The 27,861-nt window shown below is 39.3% G+C and overlaps 1 protein-coding gene across 1 annotated transcript; it reads right to left on the reverse strand.

The window, feature by feature from the left end:
- Positions 1-5,254: 5,254 nt before the first annotated feature.
- Positions 5,255-23,068, reverse strand: USP38 (ubiquitin specific peptidase 38). The gene is made up of 10 exons (XM_079307122.1): positions 22,090-23,068; positions 20,652-20,787; positions 16,297-16,426; positions 15,940-16,041; positions 13,081-13,239; positions 12,538-12,731; positions 11,941-12,034; positions 11,031-11,137; positions 8,614-9,961; positions 5,255-5,601 (listed from the first exon to the last, which is right to left on the reverse strand). Exons 1-10 carry the CDS (start codon positions 23,063-23,065, stop codon positions 5,440-5,442), a joined length of 3,408 nt encoding a protein of 1,135 aa, XP_079163248.1. The 5' UTR covers positions 23,066-23,068; the 3' UTR covers positions 5,255-5,439.
- Positions 23,069-27,861: the final 4,793 nt, after the last annotated feature.

A 27,861-nucleotide genomic window follows, 5' to 3' on the forward strand; every position in this document is an offset into this window, starting at 1 on the left:
GTCAGTTGAAAAAATGGCACTAACTTTTAAAGCCAAGTACTAACACATCCCTGTGTTTGGCAGGAGATATGCCCTCCCCTCCAAACTGGGATGGCTCTGCATTTCTGCAAACCACTTAAGGCTGACACCTCCTCTTTTGTCATTTAATGCATACTGCAGGAAAACAAACAGCAAAACAGTTCACAGCCCTTGGACGAAATTTTCAAAGAACTCTGAATAAACAGAGATCCAAAACAGAGTCATGCAGCACAAAGTTAAAGATAACAGCCTGTATTCACAGATTAAAAAACTGTCATTATAAACTGGTCAGTCTTGATACCTGCTCCCATCAAGTTAGAGCTCTTTCCAAGACTATACCCTAAAGGATTGGTCTCCAAAGTGAGGTGCATGCACCCCAAGAGAATCCATTTGGGTGCAAGAAAAAAGTATGTTTTGCAGAATCAACAAACGAAATTTTAAATAATTTAAAAATAGTCTTTATTTCACTTTACTCTCATACTTTTTCAATTTCTACTCCTGTGTATGTACATAATAAATTAGTATAGTAGTACATATATTATTTATAAATTAATAAATATACACAGTGTGTGCACACATAAGTTTTTAGTGATACAGGTGTGCAATCAAAGTTTGGAGACCACTGGCCTCAAAGATGCTGTATGATACTACAGCTGCTTGCACAATCACATATCCTGCTGCTGAATTCATTTTTTTAATGTCAACCTCAAAATACACTCCTCAGCAGCATAATTTCAATATCCCTACTGAGATGTTTTGCCTTCAAAATATAAATGGACATAATGATACAGCAGAAACTTTTGAAGGATCAGGCTCAGCTAACACAAGGCGTTGTTGACAAAGTATCCTTTGGTGGAATAAAGTTACAGCAGTGAAATTAAGACATGTGCAACTTTTAAATCAGAATAGAGCCATCCTGTCCTTTCTGCATTTGTCCCATTTCAGTTCCGTACCAGCTCTTCTCCTCCACCACCTGCTGTCCTTCTTTCCCACAGCAACTTCATGAGGAACCACCCAGTGTTGTCTCTTTTGACATGTCTTTTAAAGCACTTTTACAGCAGATTCCTAAAAATATTATCTGCACTGGAGAAAAAAAAAATTAAAAGGAACAAGAAACATGAATTCTGAATTGACATTCCTATCTAGAATCCTGCAAATTTAGAAGAGGATTTTCCATTTTAAATAAGGAGAGCACATATTGTATTAAAAAATGTTCATCCATGCTTCACTCTGGGTAGTTTTGGTTGTTGTGCCTGATCTGGATGCTTTAATTCAAGCAAAAGCAGATTCCCAGTGAATTGGGGACATGTGTGTGCATTGTAACACAAAAGCACGTGTGTTGAGGCAGTGTCACTACACCCCACAGCCAGAGCTCATATCAGACACAAGCCAGACTGCACTGCAAAATTCTTGGTTCTTTGTCACATTTACCCCACAGCTCTGGGATTTAACAACATATTAGTCAGAGCTCTGAATCTGGATTTAGGTAGAGCTATGATGGCTGGCTGCAGGGAACATGAAAGCCTTGAAGATAAGATAGTCTATTCTGATCTCGTCTGCATCACAGATCATTTGCTCACTCTTTGAAAATGTCCAATAATTTCCATTTGATTACAACCTACTGATGATACCAAGTGCTACAGATCATTACATCTCATTGTAGGCTGTTACTCAGGGAAATCAGCTTTGTGTAGAAACCGAGCACATTTCTTTAGATCACAACTCCTCCAAGTTTCCACTTGCCATGATTTGGTAACTTATATGCTTCATTCTCCTGTATCAGAGACCACCACCACCCAAAATTGAGCAGTTAACTTTTGTTGCTATGTCACAGTTTAATATTCTCATTATTTACCCTCAAATCTTTGAGCCTTAAAAACAAAACTGGCAATGTGGCAAGACAGGAAACCCAACAAAAGAGCAAAACTCTAGGAAGGGACTAGAAGGGATCTCTGGTTTATCAGGTCTAGTTGCCTACTATTCAGACACCACTTTGCATTTCATTTCTTTCATAGACATAGTTGGCTCTTCCTTCAAAGCAAGGCTCTGCCCAGAAGGCTGTTGCAGAATTAGGAACTTTGTTTCTAATCTAAATTTTATTTACAGAAAGTTTATACCCACTTGATTTTGTTTTAACACTCAGCTCCCAGAGCTTCTGCCCTCTGCCTGTCACTTGTACAAGACAAGTGTTCTAACTCAATGAACAGACTTACTGCTACAAATTAAAAAAAAAAAAACCCATAAAAAATTAAGGCTTACTCATGAAATTGAACTTCTAGAGCATAGAGAAGATAAAATATTTAACTTTCCAGAGAAGGAAACACAGGGAAAAAAAATAGAAGAAGCTAGTCAGAAAGTGTGATTTCTTTAGTTATCCAAAGAAGCACCTTCTCATTCTGGATAAAGGGGTTCATAGATATTGTAATCACTTGTTACAGGGGGAGACACTGTGATTCTCCACATGAAAAAACCCTACAAAACTAACAGCACAGAAGAAAGTTAATGCAACTCCTGGGACCATAAAAACAAAGACCAAATCACAGTTTGTCTTGGTAGAAGCAAATACAATTAAAAAAGACATACCACCCTTAAGTTTGGTATGACTGTGATGAAAAGAAACAACAAAAACCCCAGAGTGTGTGAAATGATCTTCTGATTTCGTATCTTTCTACTGATTCAACTTAGGACACATATTAAGAATGGAGCAAAAAAGGTAAATAAACAAATCCAGCATTCACTCACAAGCAACAGAAATCCAAGTATCATATGTACAATTTTCTCTCATGTCCAGAAGACAGTGGCATGCAACACCATTACTGTAAACAATAAAAAAGGTGCATTTCAAAGCATTAAATAATTCTCCACTTCCACTAGGTTTATTTAAACCCTCCAAGTTGGGGATCTATGACTCACTAGGACAGCTGTCAAGTTAGCAAACAGACTTGCAAAAAGGTATCCTGAATTTTAAAAACTACTTGTAAAACCCCAAGCAAATGCATTGACAGAAGTCAACAAGGTGAAAGAAACAAGTTATTTTCAGTTTCAGACATCCATCATTTTGCACCTAACCAGATCCAACCTGATGAGCATTATTCTCATGCAAATTTTCCATATTTAACACCTAATTTAGAACAGGCAAACAAGGGTGTAGAAAGCCTTCTAAGAGCTCATGAAATGAATATAGTCCAACAGGTATACCAAAGACATACTACATATTATTTTTAGGCAGGCTGCATAATTTGCATTTTTACTGTGAGAACATAAAAACAAAACTGACCTTTACAAAGTTATGATTTCATATGGAATAAAACCACTTGCCCCTGCTTCCACTTACTAGCAGTTTAAAATGAACAGTAAATTGAAACAGAGAGACAAAATATTTCCATGGTAATGTGAAGAGCAGACAGCTTTTTAGTGTGCCCTCAATCTGGGAGAGAAAAGCCAAATTAACCTATCTTATAAAACATTTTCAAACCAGAGCCAACTGGCAGAGAAGCCTAAAAGAAAATAAAAAACCCTCTCAGACAAAGCTACAGAATTTCAAAGCAAAGTGAACTTTCAAAAAAAATCTCATCCAGGTACAATGAAATGAGAATGTTCCTCATGCTGGTCTCAAAACATTCCATGTTTCTGTGGCTGATCCCTGGTTCAGAAATCTACAGCTGAGACAGCAATGAAAAGAGTTGGCCAAAGCCAAGGTATCACAAACTGTCACAAGAAAACTTGGAAAGTATTAAAAAAAAAATAAAAAATCTAAGTGAGCTGCTCTAGCTTTCTTGAGTATAACATCTGAACCTATAGTAAATAGCATAGTTTTAGTAATAATATAAAAATAGCTTGCAAGCTAAGCTACCTTTCAGACTAAACTCCATATATTTAGAATCATATGAACAAGACTTCATTCTCTCAACTTATCTAATGCTTTTTAAAAGCATTTTCTAGGAAATGTGCTTATTTTTATACAGTTATGCTAAAACCTGCCAGGTTTGCATGCTTTTTAGGGACATACTTTGTCATCTAAAGAATATAAAAACACAGCAAAAACAGTGCAGAATTTTGTAAAAATACTTTAAATAAATTTGCACTTCACTCTAAGATTACTCAAGAATTAATCACTGGGTTCAACAGCCTAAATCTTTTACTTCTGTTATCCTCATTGCACATCAAAACCAAAGTTGCTATTTCTGCCAAGACTCAAACAAGTGGCTCCTCAACCTCTGCTGGCCTAATTAGCAATAAACTCTGCTCCTTAGGCAGAATCATTTTGGGCTTCTGCAGACAAAAAGAAAAATAAAGAAATCCTGAACTCACTGGAAAGTTCTCCTTACCAGCAAAACCCAAAGGCAAAATTTCAAAAGACTCTTATAAGCAAAGATCCTCAGCAAAGATCAATACAGGCAGCTTTTTTGTGACTTCACAAACATAGCTTCATTTTTCTGACCACTTTTTTTCTCAGCAGTGCAGGCCATGAAAGCTATAGATCACTAGGTATGTACATTTTTTAATCAAAATCAAAGGGCAACACTTACTGCATTTCAAACTAACAAATGCTTACTTCTGGAACCTAAAAGATTTCTATAAATGTCTTAATTTCTAATGCTGACAAAAAATAATTGACTACTAAGACATTTTTCTTATCTTTTGCAGCCTCAGAGAGTTTAAATTACAGTACTGCAAGGCACATACAGAATCTCTTCCTTTTCAATACTCAGCAGATATATTCCCTGAAATAATTTTAAAATCCTCAAAACAATTAGAAATGCTACAAAGTTAACAATTTCTATTTAAAAACATTGCTCCTACACAACATGCACTTTTTTGGATAACAAGTTAGCAAATATTTATAAATTTTTTTTCATTTACACTGGAAATGGACTGCATAATTTTTAACCTGGAAAGTACTGTATCATGTCACATTTAAGTTATTGCCTTCATCACAAATTGCATCATCTCTGAAAATTCACAAAGGTATTGTATTTGAAAATAAGCAGTGGGTGAAATACTACAGATGCACTTTAGCCCCTCTGAAAACAGGTTTCCACATAAAGCAATACTATCAGAGTAAAAAATCAACTTTCTTCATTCAATGGATGAGGACAAGAGAAACTGATGTTAAGTGCATTTTGTTTAGTTTAAAGCAATGTCATCAGCATTTACTTAAAAAAAAAATCTTAATTTTCTGGTTTTTGGGCAAGCATATCTTACTATGAAAGCAACTGAACTTTTAAGAGGTAGGTTTTTTTTTCCATTACGCGCTTATTTATTTCAAATAAAACATAACCAAAAAACCACCAATATTTGCTTTTAGACAAGGATCAAGTCTCAAAGCCTGGTACAATATCTGACAGAGTTCAGTATTTTATTAGTCCTCAGCAGTACTAGGCTGCTTTGGAACCAGTGTATTCCAGGTTGTCTTCATAGTCAAAAGACCAATCTACCGACGGTACTGAACCCACCCCCTCCTCCTCCACCTGTGGGCCCACAACTTCCAGGGGGATCATTGTCATCAAATCCATTGGGTCGGAAAGAGCAAGAGGCTGAGGCAGCTTGAAGTGCTTGTGTTCGAGCACTGAGCTCTTGCTCCTGAAATGAAAGAATAAAGACAATTAAAAAAAAGCCCCAACCCACAATCTCATGCCCTTGAATTGCTTTTGAAGAAGCATCACTAATTTCTAATGAGCAGCTTTGCTGAACTTTCAAGTTGAACATCCACAGCCAATCTAAGATGTACAGTTTCAATGACTGACAATAAGCTTAAATGAAATAAGATTAAATCCATCTGAGTACATGCAGAAATTGTATTATTGCTATGCTAACTGTTACAACTTAGTCTCTGATTTTTATGAAGTGCTTGAGAGCTGCAGAGTCAACTGCTGGAAAATATACCTGCACAAGTGGAAGGAACATGAAAGCTCTGCCTCCTGCCAGCTGCCTTTTCAGCTGAATGCTCCTGAGGCTTCTTAAGGTATCTAAGAAGAGGATGAGCACAGGCTTTTCCCTCATTAGACATATCATGCACTATTTTGTCTCTGGCCAATGAGTTCAATAAACCTTGCAGCAATTTTGAACCTTTAGTATACTTTTCTCAAACTGGCCAAGAGTTTTATAAATGGAGGTAGAGAAGGCAGGTGTTAGCTCTGGAAGGCTAACAGGAAAAGACAGTGGGCCTGGCAACAAACTGAAAATATTCCAGTGCCAAGGCTTACAGTGACAGCTGCCTTCACATGACACCTCATCACCATACATGTCCCTAAAGGCAATGGGAGCAAACTTCAGAACAGGGTTTTAGTAACTACAGGGGTCACCTTCAATTCTTCCTGACTGTATTACACTACCATGAAAGCAAAGCACTAAACTGAACTCTTGTCCAAATACTTTCACTGTTGCTAAAAGTAGTCCTTGTGATTTTAAATTACTTTGCCTTCTTCAAAAACACAGTCTAAGTTTGAACTATTGCACACTACTAAGGACTGTAATGCATACTCATTTATGGAAGATATTTGGAGGACACTGTCTACACAGATGCACTGGCCATATTCCTGAAGTCAGCATCATGCTATCTCCAGCAATATGTGGAGTCATAGCCTAACTCTATGACACACCAAAAACTAAGTTTACTAGGAATAACAAGGAAATATTAAAAACTCACTTGTAGTAGCAGAAATCAACTGCAGATTTTGATTAAAAATAGCAGACCTTGCATAAATAGCCTGTTCAGTTGAAAAGCTACCAGACTGTTGAGCTTACAGCACTGGCATTTTTACAAGCAATAGCCTTGTTTCTAAAAATGTTTAATGTTTTCAGATTGTTGTATTTATTATATTTATCCCAACAAATACTACATTAGGTAAGTAAAACTTGGTAGTCAATACAGTTCCCTGGACTTAAGAGTAATGTAGAGCATCCCCCCCTTGCTTTCCACTTGTTCCCAGAAAGGTTTTTTAATTTGTTTTAAATGGAGTGGGAGATACCCATAGTGCAAGTTTAGTTATTTATACTGAAAACATCTTAATTTACCATGTGGTAAACTGATATGCAATAGCAAAACAAAAGCAGTAAGATACAGAATAGTTTTGAACATGTCTTGTAAAAATTAAAGTTTTTTTCAGGACAGAAAAATTAGCTTAACTTAGCTGGAAAACATTAGTTTAGAACTCTGAACCAACAGTGAAATATGGCATCTTAAAATTAGATTAATCTAATTCAGTGAATCACAGTATAAGCACTAATTTGAGAAAAACAGTAACCAAGCACTTGTAATGAGCCTCAATTAAAATGAGAAAAGGTCAGGGGCTCAGAAACACTGAGATTGAGACACTACAAAGAAAGTCAACACTGAAGAATTCAAAAGTGAAAGGTAGGTAAAGATCTAAAAACAAGAAAAGAAACCCAGAAAGCAAACAAAAATAATACACTTGGAAAATATATTTCATTTTGAAACAATAACAATGAAAAAAGGGAAATAACCCACCAAATAGGGCAAGGAGTAATGGTTTTAAACTAAACAAGGCTAGAGTTAGACTAGATAAAAGGATTTATGAGGGTGGTGAAGCACTGGGGGCTGCCCAGAGCAGTGGTACATGCCCCATCCCTGCAAACATTTGGGAGCAGGCAGGATGGGACTTTGAGTAACCTGGTCTATTGAAAATGTCCCTGTTCATGGCAGGGGTTGGACTAGATGGCCTTTAAGGCCCCTTCCAACCCAAGCTACTCTGTTATTCTGTGATCAGAGATGGCTGCTATAGAAGCCAAGGGAAAGCCAAGATGAGATGTGGCACAGAAGCAAAGACAGACAGGACATAAATGCTTTGACCACACAGTTTGAAAAGAGCAACAGAGTTGCAATTTAAACTGTTTTCCTGTTCATGTTTGTAAAATACCTGCAACAGATTTTCCACAGTGAGATTCAGCTAATTTTTCTAAGTTAAATTTACCTAGTTCTTCTAATTCGAGTTGGCCTACAACCCTCACAGGAACAGTTGAGCCCAAAGAACACATAGTAAAATGTACTTTTACTTCTAGAACATCCAAAAATAGCAGCAATGCTCTCAGAAGAACATACTGAAGTGTGGAGAACACTGGGGTTTTTTTTTAAACAGCAAACAAAGATATGGCATGGGCAGCAAAGGGAAAATGAATCCAGTCACTCACAGCTGGTCATCATTTCAGTTGTTCCAGCATTTGGATAAGTATAGGTTTATAAGTAAAACTTCACTACAAATGACAATGCACTAGTAAGAACACTACTTTGAAGTTTTTAAGTAAACTTAAGCCACTCTTGTAATTTAGTAAAGGCAATGAAAGCTTGGACTGTTTGAAGCCTCTCCTGTCTGGAATTACAAACGGTTGAATGACCTATACAAGCATCTCCACTCCAAGTTTAAACTGAAATGAGTTTATGCCATTTTACTTGACATTTCCCATCTAACAGTGACAACCTTGCTATAAAACCTGTCCAGCAACACCAAGATGAAAACAGACTAGTGATTTATAAGGTTAATATAGTAGAATACTTAAAAGCTACCTTGTTCTTTCCTTTAGATTGCCTCTTGTGAGGCTTAAGGAGACAATCTTCACACAAAATTTCCATCTTACCTGCAAGTACAGTTTGTTATCTTTTGTAATTGCATCCATGAGGTCTTTTTGTAGAGGAGGGTCTCCATTTACCCAGAGGCCATTTGCTGGATTAGTGTTGAAGCCACAGGTGCTGTTCTGCTTTTTGTAAAACAGAACATAAGCAGTGTCCTTTGGAAATCTACTGGTGATTTTCTGGACTGACTGAAATGAGGTAAAAGTCACTCTGCTGTCATTGAATAGAAACCACTCTCTTGGCATCTCAGTGTCCAGCTCATTTTCTACAACAGTACAAGGACTCTCCTCGTTAAACAACTTATCCTGAGGAGAAACTAAAGAAAGAGCTGTAGACTGGTGGCAGAGCCCTGAAGGCCCTGACCCAGTAACATTTCTAGCATATGAATAATAATGTCCACTTTCAGAGGATACACCAGAATGCACCACCACAGAGCTTAACACATAGGGCACCAACTGTGGGCAGGTCACTTCATCAGCACCTGAGGGTTTCAGTTTTTTAGCAAGGTTTTCTCCAGTATCAGAAATCTCCACACCAACAGACCAGCCTCCTGAAACAACAGCTAAAGGGGATGTTGCTCTTTTCACTGGCAGTTCCAATACAAGTGGTAGAGAAACATTGTCCAAGATTTTGCGCCTTATGTGACACTTTGGATCATATGAAAATCTCAAAAGAGTGAGAATGAGGTATTCAGGTTCCTCAATGATTTGCATAGTTTTTTCAGCATTCTGTAGAGAGGCACACTTTTCACAATAATATTTATTTTCTCCACTAAGGATCTCAGGTGCCAGAAAATAATTGAGTAAGTCTGTAACTGACAGGGTATTTTTACCTACTAGACTCTGAGACATATCCCCATTATTTTCAACTTTGAGTTCAGAAATTGTGTTATTCTCAGAGCTTGGCTCACTAGAAAAATCTTCTATGGTTCCTTCATTCATTATTGTGTCACATCCACGATTCACTTCCAAATTACTGAGAGGTGTTTCTGCAGCAGGACTGGTTGCTAAAGTATTACTCTGCACCATGTAGTCATCTTTCTCTTCAGAATGTTCTGTGCATTTTGGGTCAACATTCTCTAAGGAAGTTGGAGGACAAAAAGCCAAAGAGAGATCTGTGAAAGCTTCTTCCTTTTGAGACATACTTTTGCAGTTCAAACAGCAGATATTAGTCTTCAATTTTCCTCCAAACATCTTCTCAATCAGAGTTCTTTCTTCACTTCCCATACAAGGTGTTTCAGTAAATACTTGTGTTTTATGGACAGCTTCTTGTGCCTGGGACTCATCAGTCATTACGCTTTCAGAATTTTTGGCTGAAGACAATGCTTTCAAAGTTCTCTCTTCTTCATGCAACCTGAAGACAAAGAAAAATAAATCCAAGTTACTGTGCTATTTTCCAAATGCTGCCACACTATTCCAGGGTTTTTTTTTCCCAGCTAAAAAATACAGATGGTTAAGATGCTAGAAGTGGCTTACACTGAAAAATCTGCTTATTTTTTATACAAGGAAGCTGAAACATAGAGGTCTGTTCTGTCCAAAACAGAGTATGAGAGACACAAATGCATTTATTGTGGGTCTCATTAAATATAACAGAACACAACTGATATACACAAAGAACTGGCAAGTATTAAAAAAACAATGTTTTTATTACTTATCACTACCTTGTGTTAATAAATCAGCTCTTGAGCTGACTGGTCCTGTATGTCAGACTTGGTAAGAGAAAAAGTAACTATTTGTCTACTGCCAGACTATTTCCAAAGAAAATGTCAAAATTCTGTAGCCAGGAAAGTTAGGAAACTACAGCAAGAAAATCCAAACTAAAAGAGAAACCTAAGACATGGGGAAAAAAAATAAGAGAAACTATTTCACTATTGAGATAAATTTCTCCAGAAGTGCAATGTGTCAAAGTAATATTCCATCTTAGCAAGCCAAAAAGAAAGAGGGTTATCAATAAATTTAGATATTACTGATTTATTTCTGCCACAGTTAATCTGCTTACTTAATTATCTGATCATAAAGACATGTACATCTCTTTGTGCCTTGTATGACATACAGCTGTCTCTATCAACATGAAATTCCAGAAGCACAACTGAACTGCTTTCAGCAACCACATTAATTTAACAACAGGACCACGACTTGAACATAACACCCATGTTTAGATTTATAAAAGTGGCACATTGTTACCACCATAACCTGTTTTCAATTATGTGGATTCAAAGTGGCATCCAGATTTCACCACAGACTAAACCCATGAAGAAAAGTAGCTCACAGACCATACAAAAAACCAGAGAAAGACAGGAATGAGGTTGAAAATTCCTGATCCCCACTCATGCAATGGAACTGTTACACAACTGCTCCTAAAGAGTTCAGCATTATTTGGTAAGGCTGTAGATTCATTCCCATTAATAGCACCATAACCATACCTGTCCAGCAAGAATCTGAGATACTCTGAGCAATCCTGCTGGGATCGAGGGGTGAACCACGGTGGTCTGGAAGCTTCAAAGAAAATTCTAGGAGCATATGCCTCCCTCTGTTCAAGTGAGAGAACAGATAAGGTTATACAGAAATTACTTTAAAAATTGGTTATATTATTTTAATATTAACAGCTGAACTTTGGACTACATTATCCCAGAGTAGCTGAATGAAACACATGGTACACAAACATTTAAACAACTTAATCATACAGAGAGCCATTAATTTTGTAGCAATCACCTCTAGTACAAAGATAAAAATAGTTTATCCTGCTGGCAAGAATTAATATTTAGTGAGTGCAAGCCAGGTATTATGCATAAGAGCAGCTACCATTCTTGCTGGTGAGTTAAAAAGCCTGTTTGCTTTCTTCAGAACATCAGTACTACATAAGTACCCATTTATTTTGAAGCTGTCCAGCCTCATCCCCTTCACAAGTTTATTGCTATTATTCAAAGAGAACAGAAGTGTCTTGTGCCTTTCCAGCAATAGCAAAATGTTTTGAACAGCTATTAACGTTCACATCAAAATTTGAACTACAATAAAATTTAGTGTAAAAATCACTAAAGAAGGTCACAGATATATATTTTATATCATTTTATGTATCAACTCAGGTCTTATTTGGATTTTTTCATTCTTGCTTCTCAAAGAAGCACCAAAACACCCACATCTTCCACTTAGATAAATGTGTATTTCATAAGTCCATCCACACCATCTGAGCATCTGAAGGCAGACTCATTCCCATACAAAACTACAGTATCTATACTTGATATACTCAAGAGGTGTCCCATGGCATCATGCTTATTTCTCAATTTTGGTATATAGATCTAGGCTTAAAGAAAAACAGATGGAAAACTGACATACCTGGGTATGGGCCAAAAATGCAAAAAGATGCTGTAATTTTCTCATTAGAGAATTACAGCCATTTAGATTCAGAGATAAAACATGTCTTCTGAAACTGAAATGAAAGAGAGACATCAGTTTCCTTGCTATACTTCTAACAAAGCAGTTATCATTCCAGCTGAGATAATTACTTGAAATTGAAAGAAAGCAAAACACATAACACTTCCCTTTAATACTGCAATTAACACTGCAAAATAGCTATGTCTTTAAACATTTAAATGAGCAGGAATGGGATACAGACAGACTTTTTTAATACCCTTCCAGATTATAACAAAAGCATCACCAAAAATTTTTACAATTCAGCAGTGAGCAAGGACAGTGAGGAAAATGGATTTGTCTTTTGCCACTAGGCAGAAGGATCAAGATTTTTGTGGCTAAAATTGCAGCTTCCAGAGTTGAACTTGAACAAAGCAATCAGAACTGAGTGCAAAAAAAAAAAAACCCAGTCAGCTCTAGCAAGCAGAGAGACCCCAGGACAAGTTACTATTCTGTGAAAAGCAAGAATGCAGTAACTGCAGTAAGTATTTATAATGAAAAGAGCTATTAAGAAGCACTTACTCTGTAGCCATAAAAAGTGCCTGAATAACACTGTTCATGTAGCAAGTATTTCCTAGATTTATTAGGCCTGTCTTCCCAGTTTCAGATTTTCCAGAAAGTCTAGATAAACAAGATGGCAAAGAACTGGATTGAGAAGTCCAGGCACTCTGACTGAGGATCAACTTAATCTTCTCTTCAGTGGGTTTGGGCAGATCCTACAAGAGAAACATTTAACACACTTAAGAGGTTTTTTTGTTTCTGTAACAAGTCCTGCCATTCAACAGTATTGTATCTTCCCCTGCTCCCAAATTCTCCTTCCAGGTCTTGCTGCTGTCCCTGATAGCCAAGAAAATACAACAGTCCCCTGCCCCTGTTCCCTTCCCTCCCCCCAACCTTTTCCTTCAAAGCTTTATATTTAGTTTATATTTCAAGCACAGGGTTGACATGAGATTATGTGGTCAGTTCTTGTCTCCACATGGAAGTTCTGAAGAATTTGGATGTGTGGAACTACACATCTGGGAAAACAAAAAAAAACATTCCATGCTCTTAACATTCCTAATGTACCTTAATAGCTTCCAGAATGGGTTCATAGAGCTCTGGAAATCCTGAATAATGATACATCATACAGTGTATCAACTCAGTCAACTGCATCAAAAAGGCTGTACTGGAAGGCAAGCCATCTCTTTTGAAGGAGTGCACCAAACTGACCACGTGTGGGACAATCTGAATGAGAAAACAAAGGAACAAACAAAAAAAGTGTTAACTGCATTTTCTCATTGTTATTTTCCTTCTACAAAATACTTCATCGAACTTCATTGGTTTATACATGCCAAATGACAGGGGATCTTTTGTTATTAAATAAGAAGTGGTTGAGAAACAACGACTTAAAAAAAACATTCTTTACACATGACAATTTTCAAGCAGCACAATCAATTATTCAATGCTCTCTTTAGCTCACACAGCAAGTTTTGAAAGGAACTTTATGAACTTAGAAGATGCATGCTAAGGTTTTAAATAGTCAAGTGTCCAGAAGTACTCAACTTATTAAGGCTATTAACTGTAAATATTTTGCTTTTGTGCCACCACTAACAGTTTAGTATCTTGGTCTGATTTCAGAGATATGGTTTTTAAAACAAACCTCTCAATTTTCCTTCAACAGAACCTAATGCTTGGACTCATGAGCCAAGGAATACATTCCTGCTATTCCTACAGAAGGAAACTGGCCCATAGCTCCACCTAGTGAGGGAGCTCAGCTCCATAAACCATGACCATATCATTCACTGAGAGCTGAAAGCCTACCACAGCTATGGCAATCTAATTGAGACTTAGTTCAGATTCAGGACTACTTTAAATTTGATTAGAATCAGAGATGTTTACTTAATCTGCTTCCTCTTCAACAGCTCTCTACTTTTAAATGCATGAGACATTAGCTTTAAGACACCAAGCAGAAATGTACTTCAAAGCAATTTACAAAGAGGAGGGACCTGTCACTGTGAACCAAAGTATTTCAGATACCTTTCCCAGTTTCCAAGTGATCAAAATTGATTAACTGTGAAAGAAGTTGATAGAATAATTTCTCATAATTAATTACTATCAAACAATTTGTAAGCTAAAGACATGAAATACAGAACAGGAAGAACATAAGAATCTGAGGAAGGTATACCAATTAAAAGAACTAACACAGTTAAAAACACCAAAGTAAAAGGGGCTAGATACAAACAACCCATCTGCCACTTTTTCAAATATTGGTTAATCTCTGGGTATGAAAAATATTTTTACATCTCTGGTAAAAGAACACTTCTCTTTAGGTAAGCAAGATATCCACTGTCTTAAAAAGAAAAACACAAGGATGAAGTATTCACTGTACCACAAGGCAGTGGTGAAAGCTATTGCAATGAAAAAATTCTGTCTTCCACTTTATAAATGTGGGTACACAGCAATGAGAAAGCAACTACTGAGCTCCAAGGAGGAGATTTGCATCAAGCAGACCTGAGATGTGATAATTCTGCACAGATAAAGCACATGGGAAGAACAGAAAAAGTACAGGCTCTCAATTCTGTCAGAGTCAAATTCTGCAGGCTGGATAATACTGAATGTTACACTTTGAATACACACAGAATTACCACTTCTGGCTTGAGGTTGCATTAAAGTTTCATACAGGAGTATATTTTTGATGATCTTAATTCTTCCTCCTAAGTACAAGACTGCTTCTGTTATAAAAAATAAAACTAATTTATGCTAATGATGTTCAAGTGTAAGGAGGGAGAAAGTAATTTCAGATGCATTACCAAGTAAATTCATTTCTACTTATCAAATGTGCATTTGACCCTTTCATAATCAGACCATTTGTTATTTAAAAAGTAAACAAGCACTTAAAGTGAAGAAAGATATTACAGAATATTAAATGGTAGCATAAAAAATGATAGTGAAGAAAATTGTTTAAAATGGAGCAAAACCAGTAATGATATCTTGCAGGGAGGCATTTATGCAGTACAGCAGGCAGTCTCCAATAGAAATTTTCTTGGTTAAATCAAATTCCTCTTTATAGAATAAGCCATCTCATAACTCACATTTTCTTCTACTGTTGCATCTCTCTCAGAAGAAGAAAAGCAAAAAAGTAAGTACATGAAATATTTATGTTTTGAGCATATTTAAAGCTTTTAATTGTGACTCAAATTTCTGTTCTAAGACAGTGGAGAAACTTCAGACATGTCTCTTTAAAAAACAATGTAACAGGCATAAAGCAATTACTCTGACATTAAACAAAGGGTTTGATATCCCTTTAGAGCCCTGGGGAAACAATGTGCAATAAATCTCAGACATTTCTCCTAAACCTTATGCTGAACACCAAGTGTGAGAACACCTTGCTGTATTAATACAAACAGTCACTGTCACCCCCTCCTATCTATGGCCTTAATGAATTGTATTTTGAAAAGGGGTCATTAAAAATGGTGACCTTTAATTTGTCCATGAACACTGACACAATACAATTTTCTGGAAGTGAAGTACTTCTTGGTCTCATGAGCTTACTGAGGGTGACCAGGTTACACAGACTAGATTATCTGTTATCTGTTTTCCCCAAACAGCTGTCCTCACAAACCTGCTTGCTGCCCAACTTTATCAGCCAATTTCACACACATAAAATGGATTTCCAGAAGCATGCAGTCAAAAAGTGGTGCCCAGATACTTCTGCCAGAAATAGGTACATACAAGGAAGGACAATGCTTGCTTCCAGTTATAAATGAAGTGGTTGAATCTGGAAGCTAAAAAGCCTTCCTGTGACCACAGGAACCTGATTCTAGGACCTTCCAACAGACAAAATCCAAGCACATCAATTCTGTTGCTCTTTACACTCATTTCAAAAATAACAGAGTGAGTGAGTGACATTTCAAAGCACTGAAAAACAGTTATTTAGTAACTCACCAAATGAAAAGCTTCTGGAGAATGCTGGAAACTAAGTAACATGTGGGAAAGGACAGCAAGGGCACCAGGCCTCACTAGAGGAAACCAAAGTCGATTAAAGACCTAAAAAAACCCACATTTGTTTCAGTGAATCTGCAAAGTAAAATTTCAGTAAACACAAAAACAAATCTTCAAACACACAACCATTTGAAACAGACAAAATCATTACATGCAAGTGACAGCTATAGATGTATTTACATCATTTTTGCAGAGTAAGAAGATACTATATGTTACAATAAAAAAGATTTTACACAATTGTAGAGCTGGTAGCAACTCCTTTCCCTCTCCCTGAGTTTTGAATGCTCTTTTCCAACATACCAATTCGATCTTAAGCAGAGTGACATCAATGAGGATGGTAAATTTCTGGACTGCAGCCAATCCTTTCAGCAGTGCAATCACCCATGTTTCCACATGCTGAGCCAGAGGCCAGGATAGCCAGTCAATCATTCTGCAAGGCAACAGGAGAGCAAAATATATAAAATAACCAATATGCCACTAACTTTAATCTCAACAAAAAAGATACTTTATATAATCTTGCTACATGCTTACACAATAAGACTCAAAATAAGTAGTGCAGGAATGTTAGGCAAGTGGTAAATTAATTTTGATTATATCTCAAGTAATTTAACTCTGAAATTAATAATTATTTATTTAATACTTTTGAAGTCAATATGCATCCCCAAAAAAATAAAAGCATGAAAAACTTAATATTTGGTATTGTTTCTTGTTAGTCTAGAAAATGCACTCTGATTTTATAGACATTGAGCTAACATCTGGCAAAAAGTTACCTGTACCTGGTAACCTCCCCTCTAACACCTTTTACCCAAAAGCAGACCAAAACTGACTATTAAGGAAGCCTTGAAGTTAAAATTACACTCCTGGAAGCCAGCTCAAACACCCTAAATTAAAGGTAAAATCTAGTAATTTTATTTACATTGAGCAGTCTGGGATCTACACACATTTCAAAAGGGAGAATTTCACTTGAGCTAAGAAAAAAGTGACCTCCTGTGCCTAGAAAACACAGTGAAATATCAGAAACAGAAAACAGAGAATTCTATCCTTTTAAACTAATAGTCAATTTATACTGATCCTTAAGGCAGACAAGCAGATGAGTTGAAGCAATTCTGAAACATAGACAATATTGTAAGGGAGCTAAAACATGAAAACTAGGCTTTGCTCTTCTGATACTTTACTTGGCAATACTTTGACTTTCCTTTAATTGTCCACAAGATCCCTTTCTTCACACAAGATGAGGTAGCACTAACCAGGTGGAAGGAAAAACTTTCTACCACAAGAGTGGACAGATATTGAGACAAGTTGTAATGTATATCTCTTGGAATTATGTACAGTCTGCACATATAAAATTTAAAGGTTTTTCTAAAACAGGGGATCTTTATAACTGCCTTTTAACAAACACAAATCTTACCAAGTTTCTTCCATGTTATTAGCAAAAAAAACTGGGAAAAAAACATGGCAACATCATAATCACTGCTCTGAATTTACATAAAGCTTTCATTTCCTCAAGATGTTAAATTCAAACACATTTACCATGAGCAACTTTTCCATGTATCTTCAAAAAGAGAGAATCAAAAACACAGGCCCAAACTGGTTTTGTCTGCAAAGAAATAACCTTAACCTAGAAAAGACCTCACAACTCACAGTCCAATCATCTTCAAATCTTCCCTTCCCTGATTTGTAGGCTTGATATTTTTCAGCAGTGTCAGAAACATTTGCAGAACTAATTTAAGCCTAATGACAATATATATTTTTTTTCTTAACTGTTTTAGACAAGTATTCTGTAGAGCCCTACAGAACCACTATTCTAAAACATCTGAGAGTTAATGATTTTGAGAGCAGAAACAAAAGCCAGAAGAAGAAACAGAAGTGAATTTACAGACCTGCTTGAGATTCTCCCAAAAAACATAAAATCTTAGATCTGGTAGGTGAAGACCAGGTATTTTGGTTGCATTTACTTGGCTTCTGCTCTGTTGCAATCAATGACTGCATTTTTAATATAAAGGCACATACTAGTATGGGCCATGATGATCAAGAATATCAACAAGGGATGCTTTTTTGGTTTTGACTAGATTAAGAGAACCTTCTGCCTCATACCAACCTAAAAGCAGCAGGTCTTTTACCCATGTATGTGCCTAGGAAGGACAGTATTTTTGATATCTTGGAATAGAAAAAAAATAATTTGTGTAACCTTGGACAGTAACTTCTTTCACAAATTATCTTCTTCACACATCAAACAATCTGGCACCTCAGGTGTGAATCACTCAGATTAGAAAAAAAAACAAAACCCAAACCCAAAATAGCAACAGAAAATCTTTTGATTACCTGGCACCCCAATATTTTACAAGTCTTTTACAGTATTTTTTATTTTTTACAATGGAACACAGCACCTAGTTATATGTGGAGTATTTGTTAAGACAAACTGAAAATTTTGCTAAGAAAGATACTTGGGTTGAAGTACAAGGAAGCATTATACTTTGTCAGGATCCTGAGTACAGCCAGTTCATTTCCTCCCAGAGCTCTGAAGTAGACTCTTTTGAAGTAGAGCCATATATCCTCAAAGAGATTTAACAATTTTCTGCTTTTCCTACTGATGCTCTTCATGAGACAGCTGAGTCAATCAAAACCAGCTCAAGTCAAAAGCCAAATAACCTTCCCTATGATATCTTGTGTCTAATGTACCACCCCCTCTGAACAAACTCCATTTATTAGTCTGTTAAATATAAATTATTTACTACTCTGTGTTCAACTTTAGACAGACTCTGCAGTGCCACAAGTTATACTTAGGAAGTGAGCAACAAGGTCTCTAATTTACAGTCACCAAGGCTCTGCTGACTCTCATCAGACTTTCTTGTGCCTGGAGTTCTGCATCTCCTGGGAATGCTGCAAGCCTGATGACAGCATTGTCATTTGGTGCTCCAGACATTCCAGCTGCATTAAACTCTTAGCAATTGCTCCACTAAGCCAGAAGAGAGTAATAACTGCAAAGGGTTGCCAGAGGTAGAAAAAGAAACTGAATACAGTATTGACACGAGAATATCCAGAAACAAAACCAACAAACATCCATGGAACAAAGCTAGAGGTTCTTAGAGAATATTACCTCAAAGAAATGACCAAAGCAACTAAGACTGCTCTTCCCTTTCAAACACAAGAGTTTGGCTGGTACCAAAAAAGAGACCACTTATTTGATAATAACAGCTCCTACTATAACCAAAGCTCAGCACTGCATTACTTCCCTAAGTAGAGGCACACAGGGAAGCTGTTCTCAAGCTACAGTTATATGATCACACTGTCTTGATGCAGCAATGCAAAATGAATATTAAAACTACACTAACTTGAAAATTAACCACCAGCACATTACTGGCAAATTATCAGCATGAGCAAACCCTGAATTTCCCAATTCTGACTTTTGGGTGGGCACACACCTTGGCTGAAATCTCTTCAGTCAAAGAGATTTTTTGAAAATCCCTAAACAATGTCTTACCCCAAATTGTACTACTAATGCTGCTTCTTTTCATTATGTTTTCAACTGAAATACAGCTTCTCACTTACCGTAAACACAAGGAATATTTTCAGTGTGAGAAAGCCCTCAGTATTACACCAAGATTTTCAAGTGCTACATGAATGCTTAAGTATTACACTACATTCAAATGGAGGTACTTAAAAGTAATAATATTGCAAACACTGAACTCTCAGTTTAAGGCTTCTTAAAATTTATTGTTTAAACAATATAAATTTCTAATAGTCCCCTGTTTAACTGCATTAGTCATTTTCCTACCCTTCAGTGCTCAATAACAACTTCTTCAACAGGGCTGAAGACAAACTTCAAGGTCTTCATCCTTCTGTCACTGTCATCTTGCTGCATCACTATTATTCATCTATCTGAAGATACTAACCAAGATTGCAATCTTAATCCCAGTCTGTTTACACTGCTACTCATCTCCAGCATGTTTACTCAAGGTTAGATTAGTGACAAACATAATATGCAATTGCTTCTACATCATTCCTATTCCTCTTATCATTCAAAGAACATCCAAAAAACCTACGTGGGTTTGAATGAAAAGGGTAATACAGGCTGTTCTCTGTGAATCCTAATAAAAAATCCCTCAAAACTAAGCAGTAAAACTCATTTTGAACTATCTCCTCTCTTCAGAGCAGGAGATGATGGTTAACCCCATCACATGAGAGTGCTACCCTGCTGCTTGGAAAAGCAGAAAGGTTCATCTTCTGAAAACAAGACCTTGTTTCTCAGCTTGACTGTAAACCCCATGAAGTTTCCTACTTATGCCACCTTCCATAAAGCAGGAGACCTCAATTAAGTTGTCATCTAAAAGGAACACATGTGTTTCATATTAGTTTCTATTTAACCCTCTTCATCCACACCAGCAGGGCAGGAGAATGAAGTCACAATAGCAACAAAGGTAGCAACCTTAAACTGAAACCATGCCAGTAACACACAGCATCAGATATATTACACATAATATATCCTTAAATCTTAACATGCCAAAAAGAGTGACTTGGGATATCATCTTAGAAGCTCCCCTTTTTTGCACTTTTGTTTGGTTGGCTTTTTAAATGGAAACTAAGTAACAAACAATTTCAATAAAGGCAAGATGGAGAAAGAAACTCTTCTCTCCCTTGACAATGAAACACCTTACCTGCACAGAGCTTGAGTCATACTTGCATCTTTCACATTAGGATCTGTAGTAAGGCTCCTGATGAGTACTGTAATCATCTGCAATGGTATGTGCTGCACAAGACTTGCCAGTGCAACAGAAGGTTCAAATGAAGTATCTGTAATAAATGAATATGACAAAATGTAAGGAATTAAAAAGAAAATCCCACAGAAAAAAAGTAAGCTTTATGTTCTACCCTACAACCTCACCATAGTTTAAAAGTGACAATAAATCTATCCTACATATTTTTTGCATTGCATTCTATTATCACATACCAAACCAAAATTAAATTTTATCAATGAATTAAGGACAATGAACAGCAGTGAATTACAAACTCCTTTAGTTCTTTTCATATCCATGCAAGAAAGTGACAAGTTGCCAACTTCCTCCTCCTCCATCCTAAGTCGAATTAAGAAGTAGGCTTTGTATTTTTCTAAAAAGAAGTGCCATAAGTTGTTTATTATACTTCATGTTAAGCCTGCTAACATGAAGTATAATGAATGTAATTTAGTGCAGCTGGTATTCCCCACATCCTATCTTAACTCTGCTAACCATACCATTTATGGCAAAATGGAATGTTAAGTTTCTCAGGTGCATCAACAGCAAAGGAACTTTCCAATGGGAACTATCACAGTACTTCACAGACTTCACCAATCACAAAGGATCTATTTACAATCACATTTCTGTTACTCAGGCACTGGATGCCTCCTAAAACCTGACATATTGCTTCTGCATATATTACATATAGGTATTTATAAATCCAAATTTGTTGAACAGTTCCAAGGAGCAAGAAGTTAGAGCAGCTTTTCACTGAATCACAGAACAGTGTTGGAAAGGCCCTCTGGAGACCTGACCCCTCTGCCAAGGCAGGGTAACCTGGAGCAGGTGGACCCAGAAACACACCCAGGTGGTGTTGGAATATCTCTACAAAGGGAGATTCCATGACCCCCCAGGGCAGCCTGTTCCAGTGCTCTGCCACCCTCAATCTAAACAAGCTCTTCCTCATGTTAAGGTGAAACTTGTGTGGTAGTTTACGGCCTCTGCTCCTTGTCACGGTGCTGGGCACCACTAAAGAGCCTGACACCAACTTCTTGACAACAGCTTTTGAGATACTAATATGGATTTTACTACTGAGAGCTTTAAATTTTTCTTAACAGAGCACCCAAAAGTTCATTTCGGTATATCATTTAAAGCATTGCACCAGGAGTTTTTTCAAACACCATCCTGCTCCGCAGCAAAATAAATCACTATTTCCCCTCCAGCTTTTGGGGGGTGGGCAGGAAGTAAAAAAAGGCTTTGCTTTCTCGACAGCCAAGAAGCTGCATTATTGAAGCAGTGTTTCCCAGGTGATGCCGCGCCGAGGCTTTCCCTTTTCCCCGGATAACCCACGCCCCCGTTACTCCGCACCGCTCCCGCTCACCCGCGGCGGAGATGACAGCGAAGAGCTCCTGCAGGGAGGGCAGCAGCGTGTCGGGCTCGGCCTTCCAGACGCTCCTGAGCAGCGCGCTGACCTGGGTCACCTGCGAGACGTAGAGGCGCAGCTCGGCCTCGCGGGTGCCCTGGCTCTGGAAGTGGGCGATGCTGCGCACCAGCTGCTGGCAGAAGGCGAGCGAGAGCTTCCTGCCGCGGGGCAGGCACTGCGGGAAGTCGCTCAGCAGCTGGCAGAGGCGGGCGCAGAGCGGCGGAGCCGGCCGCTCGCACACCAGGCGCAGCGCCTCCACCTGCAGCAGCTCGAAGAGCTCCAGCACCGAGGGGCAGCTCATGATGAGCCGCAGCCCCGCCTGGATGTAGTCGAGGATGGCGGGGTCGCGGTTGCTCAGCTCGCCGTAGCCGCGCTGCAGGAGCCCGAGGACGAGCCCGCGGTTGAAGAACGCCTCGAACTCGGCGCGGTGGAAGCGGCCGTAGGCGTCCAGCACCTGCCGCCCCACCTGCCGCTGGAAGGGGTCGGGGCCCTGCAGCACCAGCCGGGTGCCGAGCGCGAACATGGCGCGGCACTGCGCCTGGCTCAGCGGCGTCTCCGCCGACTCCACCACGCGCCGCACGATCACCCGCTTCAGCGGCAGCGGGTGCGACGAGCTCACCAGCCCCTCCAGGATCTTGTCCATGGCTCCGGGCGCATCGGCCGAGCGGCGGCGGCGGCGGGCCGGAGCAGGCCTCGGCGGGGGCCGCCGCCGCCGCCGCCTCCCCGCGGCCCTCTCGCCGCCCCGCCGCGCAATGCCGCCGCTGCCCCCGCGGCCCTCGCGGCTCCTGCCCGCCCCTCGCCCGGGCGGCGGCGGCCCCGGCCCCGCTCCCCGGCCCGGCAGAGGCGACCCCGGCGGACGCGGCCGAGCTCTGGCCCCGACCCGGAAGCGGAGCCGCTCGAGCGGGAAGCCGCTCCGCAGGGGCCGGGGGGGCATCGCGCAGGCGCCGGCTGGGCCGCGGCACGCCCCGCCCCCCGCGCGGGCAGCGACCAATGGCGAGCGAGGGCGGGGCGGAGCGGGGCGGGGCCGCCGTGAGGGGACGGAAGGGTGGGGCGGCGGGAGGGGCTCGGGGAAGCCGCAGTATTAAAGCAGAGCCGGCGAGGGTTGTGCCCATGTCACTTTCTTTCCTGCGTTCTCGAGGTCCTGCTCTATCCCCTCTCACGGAGACACTCTGCGCATGAGGCGATGGCCGTCCACTCCCGCCCGTCTGCTCCTCCTGCGAGTTCCCGCTCTTCCCTGCTTTAGTTTTTGCTCCTTTTTGGGTGCTAGTTACAGGTGTGCTTGTGACCTGCAGCACTTCTCAGAGAAGCCTTTGCTATTCAGCAGCTAATGCCGACACACGTGTGCTTGTTGTGAAGGTGTCCCCATCCTTATTTAAACCTGGCAGTCCTTCATTTTTGACCCAGTTTATCTCCAGTTTCCAACAATCAAATCTTGTTAATGTACCTTGTATTTTAATACCACAACACATTTTCAGAGTAAGTGAAAAAAAAAAAAAAAAAAGTTCTGCCAATTACGAGGACTGAATGCTATCGTACAGTCATGGAATCAGGGAATGGTTTGGCTTGGAAGGGATCTTAAAGGTCATTTGGTTCCAATCCCCCTACCATGGGCAGGGATGCCACAAGTGCATCACCCTTCTCAGAGCTCCACCTTGTCCGTATTGTCTCTTTGACGACTAGGTAACAAGAAAGGTCACAAATTGAATTAAAACCATCATTGCCTGTAAACAAACTGGAGACCAAACTCCACTCACTCAAATAAAATCCTTTAGGCCAGCTTGCTGGTAGCATAAGCTGGGTGTGCTGGCAGAGTCCTCTCGGTTTGCTGTTTCTCAAAACAAACATCTTCATGCTATGTGGTTGAGCAATACCTGTAATTCAGCATCAGCAGATTATGGAAAATGAACCTAATTAATCCCTGGTAGTATTTGAAGTGGAACAGGTGCAGAATCTGAGCTGGAGCTTAGGCTGACAACAGATACTTCTGATTTAAGAGTAAGAAAAAATACCCACAGACTTCAGTGACAGCTGTAAGATACTACAGCTGTCAAATAACAAAACACAAAACCAAGAAGTTCAGAGATGGTCTGAAAATTGAGCCCCCTGTTGATAAAATATTTCAATTGCTCAGTCAAACAGCTTAGATGACCTGAACTTTGCTCCTCACAGATGTAAAGTCTGGTTCTGGCAACCACTGTGCAATTACCAAGTCATTACAGTCCAGTATAAAGTGTGTTGATCAAGGGCTTTTTTACAAGAGCTTTTCAAAGGTCAGAGGCTGTTACCACCAGCATCTTAACTATCTAAATTGTATTTGTACAGTGTACTGTATTGGAATTATATCCAAATTAACTATTTTTTTTCCCAGAAAGGCTTTGTTGTAAACATAAGGTGCTAGATTGTGTGGCTTGTATACCTGTGCTTTGCCTTCTGTGATCTGGACTAAGATTGTTTTAATTTTCTTATATTTACTAATATGAACTTTTTTAATTCTTTTTTTTTTCTAGCACTGTTTATGGTGAGTTCTGAAGCCAGAAGAGGAGAGAAGGAGTCCACTCAGGATCCAAAAGAGAACTCTGAAAGAAAGAAAGAAGTACTGAAATCAAGTTGCCAGTGACACATGCACGGAAAGGGATAAAGTGAGACCTTATCTGGGCAGAGAATAATGGAGAATGGAAGGAGAAAGGAAGTTTGGAGGTGTGAGAAGCTGCAAAGGTGCTCAGGTAAATTGATGTGAAAGAGAATAAAGGAGAAGAAAGGGAGAGTGGTGGTATGGCAGGCTCATGGGGCATATGATGGAGTAGGAAAAGCAGAGGGATGATGAGTGAAGCAGTTGCCACAAATAGCAAAGCAAATGTGGAAGAGCTGGAACCATCATTTGAGAAGCTGGAGACATATGGATGATTTTAGGAGCATGGAGACATGGGGAATGCTGAAAGCATGAGCAGCTGCAGATTAGTGGGATCAGGGGCTCCTGTGAGTGGGAGATCAGAGGTCTCAGCAGGTTTTTAGTGTTTGCCCTTTGTTTACACAGCAGTGTGGATGGGAGGGGTGGCAGTGCCCACTGCTTGGGATAGAGGAACAGTCTCCCTGACAGCCTGGGACTTTTCTGTCCAGCAGCCCAGTCACAACAGTCACTGTGTAGATAAAGCAGATTCTTTCCAAAAGCCCCAGGAAGATCTGAATATCTACAACCCCCCCCCCATAAAAATTGATAGCTGGAAATGTATAGTTGGAAGGGGGGCAAGGTAATTCCAGCAGAACAGCTTGAAAATCGTGATCTTATTTGCATGCAGATGACTGAGCACACATAGTCCTTATTTAATGATTGTATTTCAAGTAATAGAGCCAGCAATGAAAAACAAGTGGTTAAGTGTTACCATGTTTGGTTGAGTCACTGAATTGCCTGACCTCAGAGCTAAGACTAACCTGAGCTGTGGGGATGATCCTAATTGCAACCTTACTATTACATATGCAATTAACAATCTATAATTATGAGCTAAATTTTAGAGCACTGACTGTTCCTCTGTTTACCATGAAATCTGACTCCTGTATGTAAGAATATTACTAAATGTGACAAAATTAAAAATAAATTAATTCTTCAATTAACAAAATACATCTTTAAATACTTACTCTGAAAAAGTAAGTAAAACACTGTCATGTTTCATGGAAAGTAATGATTATTATTAAATACTAATTACCCTTACTGTGGAAAAGCACAAATAGCAGTGGGAGGTTAACCATGGTGGCATCTCTGTGATAACTCAACAGTCTTAAAGACAGGAAGGCAAAAAGGAAACTTTTTACTAAGAATCCTGGATTAAAGATATCCTGTCAGCTTTATGCATGAGATGGATTCTTTCTAGCAGAACATTTCATAGACAAGGGGGCCATCCTAAAGGCTTGTGAGGCTCTGGATGCAACAGCTGCCCATTCCTTATGCCACCCATGTGAAGCAGTCTGACATGCTGGACTTCCTATGCTGTGCAGAGGTATCCACATGGCATGTCCAGTGAGGCCAGTCTCCCTAAGAGGCAGGACCCCACACATGGATTCAGGGGCTCTGACAAAGAGTATCACATGGCTTGGCTGTGTGCTTGCATGACTGCTAAATGTAGTGTAAGGCAACAGGAGACCAGGGGAGATGAGGAGCAGGCTCCTCTTTTCAGTCACAGCTTGCTCTTTGAAGTGTCACTGTGACATGAAACTGCCCCATGAATTGGGAGCTCCTGAGCTCTACTTGTGGCCTCCCTATCAACTGCAGTGGTGGCTGGCAGCAGCTGAATTGACTGCAGGGCTGGTGTCTGTCAGGTGCAAAGAGTGGAGCTAGGTGCTTGAGAGCACTGTAAGGTTTAATTAGATAATGTTTGCTAACTATTAATTAAGTGTTTTAAGTTTGAAAGTGTTGATTATGAATGCCTGAATGTTGAATCATAGCCTTCATAGGGTTGTACACTGTCACATGTCCCAAAGGTTCCTTCAACAGATAAACAACAGGCAGAGGTTTATTTATCCAAAAATCAAGACAGCACATCATGCAGCCCTGGTGTCTTACTGAAACCTGTTATCATGATGCAATTATTTATTTTTGAGGAGAGAATCTTTGATTTGACAGCGCTATTTTGCCTCCTGCAGATACAATCTGTCATGATTCAGTTTTGCATATATAATATAAATATATTTGCCGTGTCAAGGAGCAACATCTGACTGAATGTGGCGTTATTTCTAATTCTGTATGTTTTTCTCAGTTGTAAAAGAGAGATGTTGCAGGGATTGTATTTGGTATTCAAGACCTGTGCAGTAATTACCTTGAAAGCAAGGAGCATCCATAGCTTCAGACAAGGAACTGACTATTAACAGTCGTGATTAAAGGCTGCAGTCAATCTCCCAGTGGTGGGAGATCTAGGTAGCTCCTTAACATTTCTGTGGCAATAATCTGCCACAGTATTAGGCTGAGGCATGAAGAAAGTTTAAGGAGACTCAGGCCTAAAACACATACAATGTAGATGGTGGGGCCAGGAAGGTGATATTTTAAAAGGCAAGCATATCCACGTGAGATAAACTAATAGATAGTATCTGCCACTGCAAATTTCCAGGAATAAGAAGCATCCCTGTGATTCAGCATGGCTCAGATATATTTTGGCTGAAAAATTGTGTCTTGACTCAGGCTTCTTTGCCAGATCCATCCTCCTTCTTCACTAAGTACTCTCTCAGTAAGAGCTTCAGCTGGTCCACTGTGGTGAGCATATTTTGTATTTCTTTTTCTTCCTTTTACTCAAAAGAATAACTAGCAAATCTTTACACAAAATCTTTCTCTCAAATATCCCTTGCATGAATAAACAATACTGCTTGTTACAAAGTATGTTTTTCTCACTGATCTCAATGCACACCCTAAAGAAAGTGAATGTACTAACCATGGTGAAACAATGGTGGTTAGATTGATATTTGGACAGTTAGAAACTCAGCTGTGCATTAGAGTCTCCTTGTTGTTCTTCACTTTGTGAGATTTAGAATTACATCACTAAAATCTCATAGTAGTCAGGAAGGTTTAAGGTCCCTAGGCAGTCACTGCTGTTACCCAGAGGCAATCTGTATGCCATCTTTGTGTTTTACCAGTGTGAAGTGCATAACTATTCCAAGCCCTGACAGTGTAAAAAGTGAACTTTTGCTGGCTCCATATCTTCTTTCTCTTGCATTGCACAAAATGTTCAGGATAAATGTCCCAGATTT

Source organism: Erithacus rubecula, assembly GCF_903797595.1.
Source record: "Erithacus rubecula genome assembly, chromosome: 5".
In the NCBI taxonomy this organism is placed as follows: Eukaryota; Metazoa; Chordata; class Aves; order Passeriformes; family Muscicapidae; genus Erithacus; species Erithacus rubecula.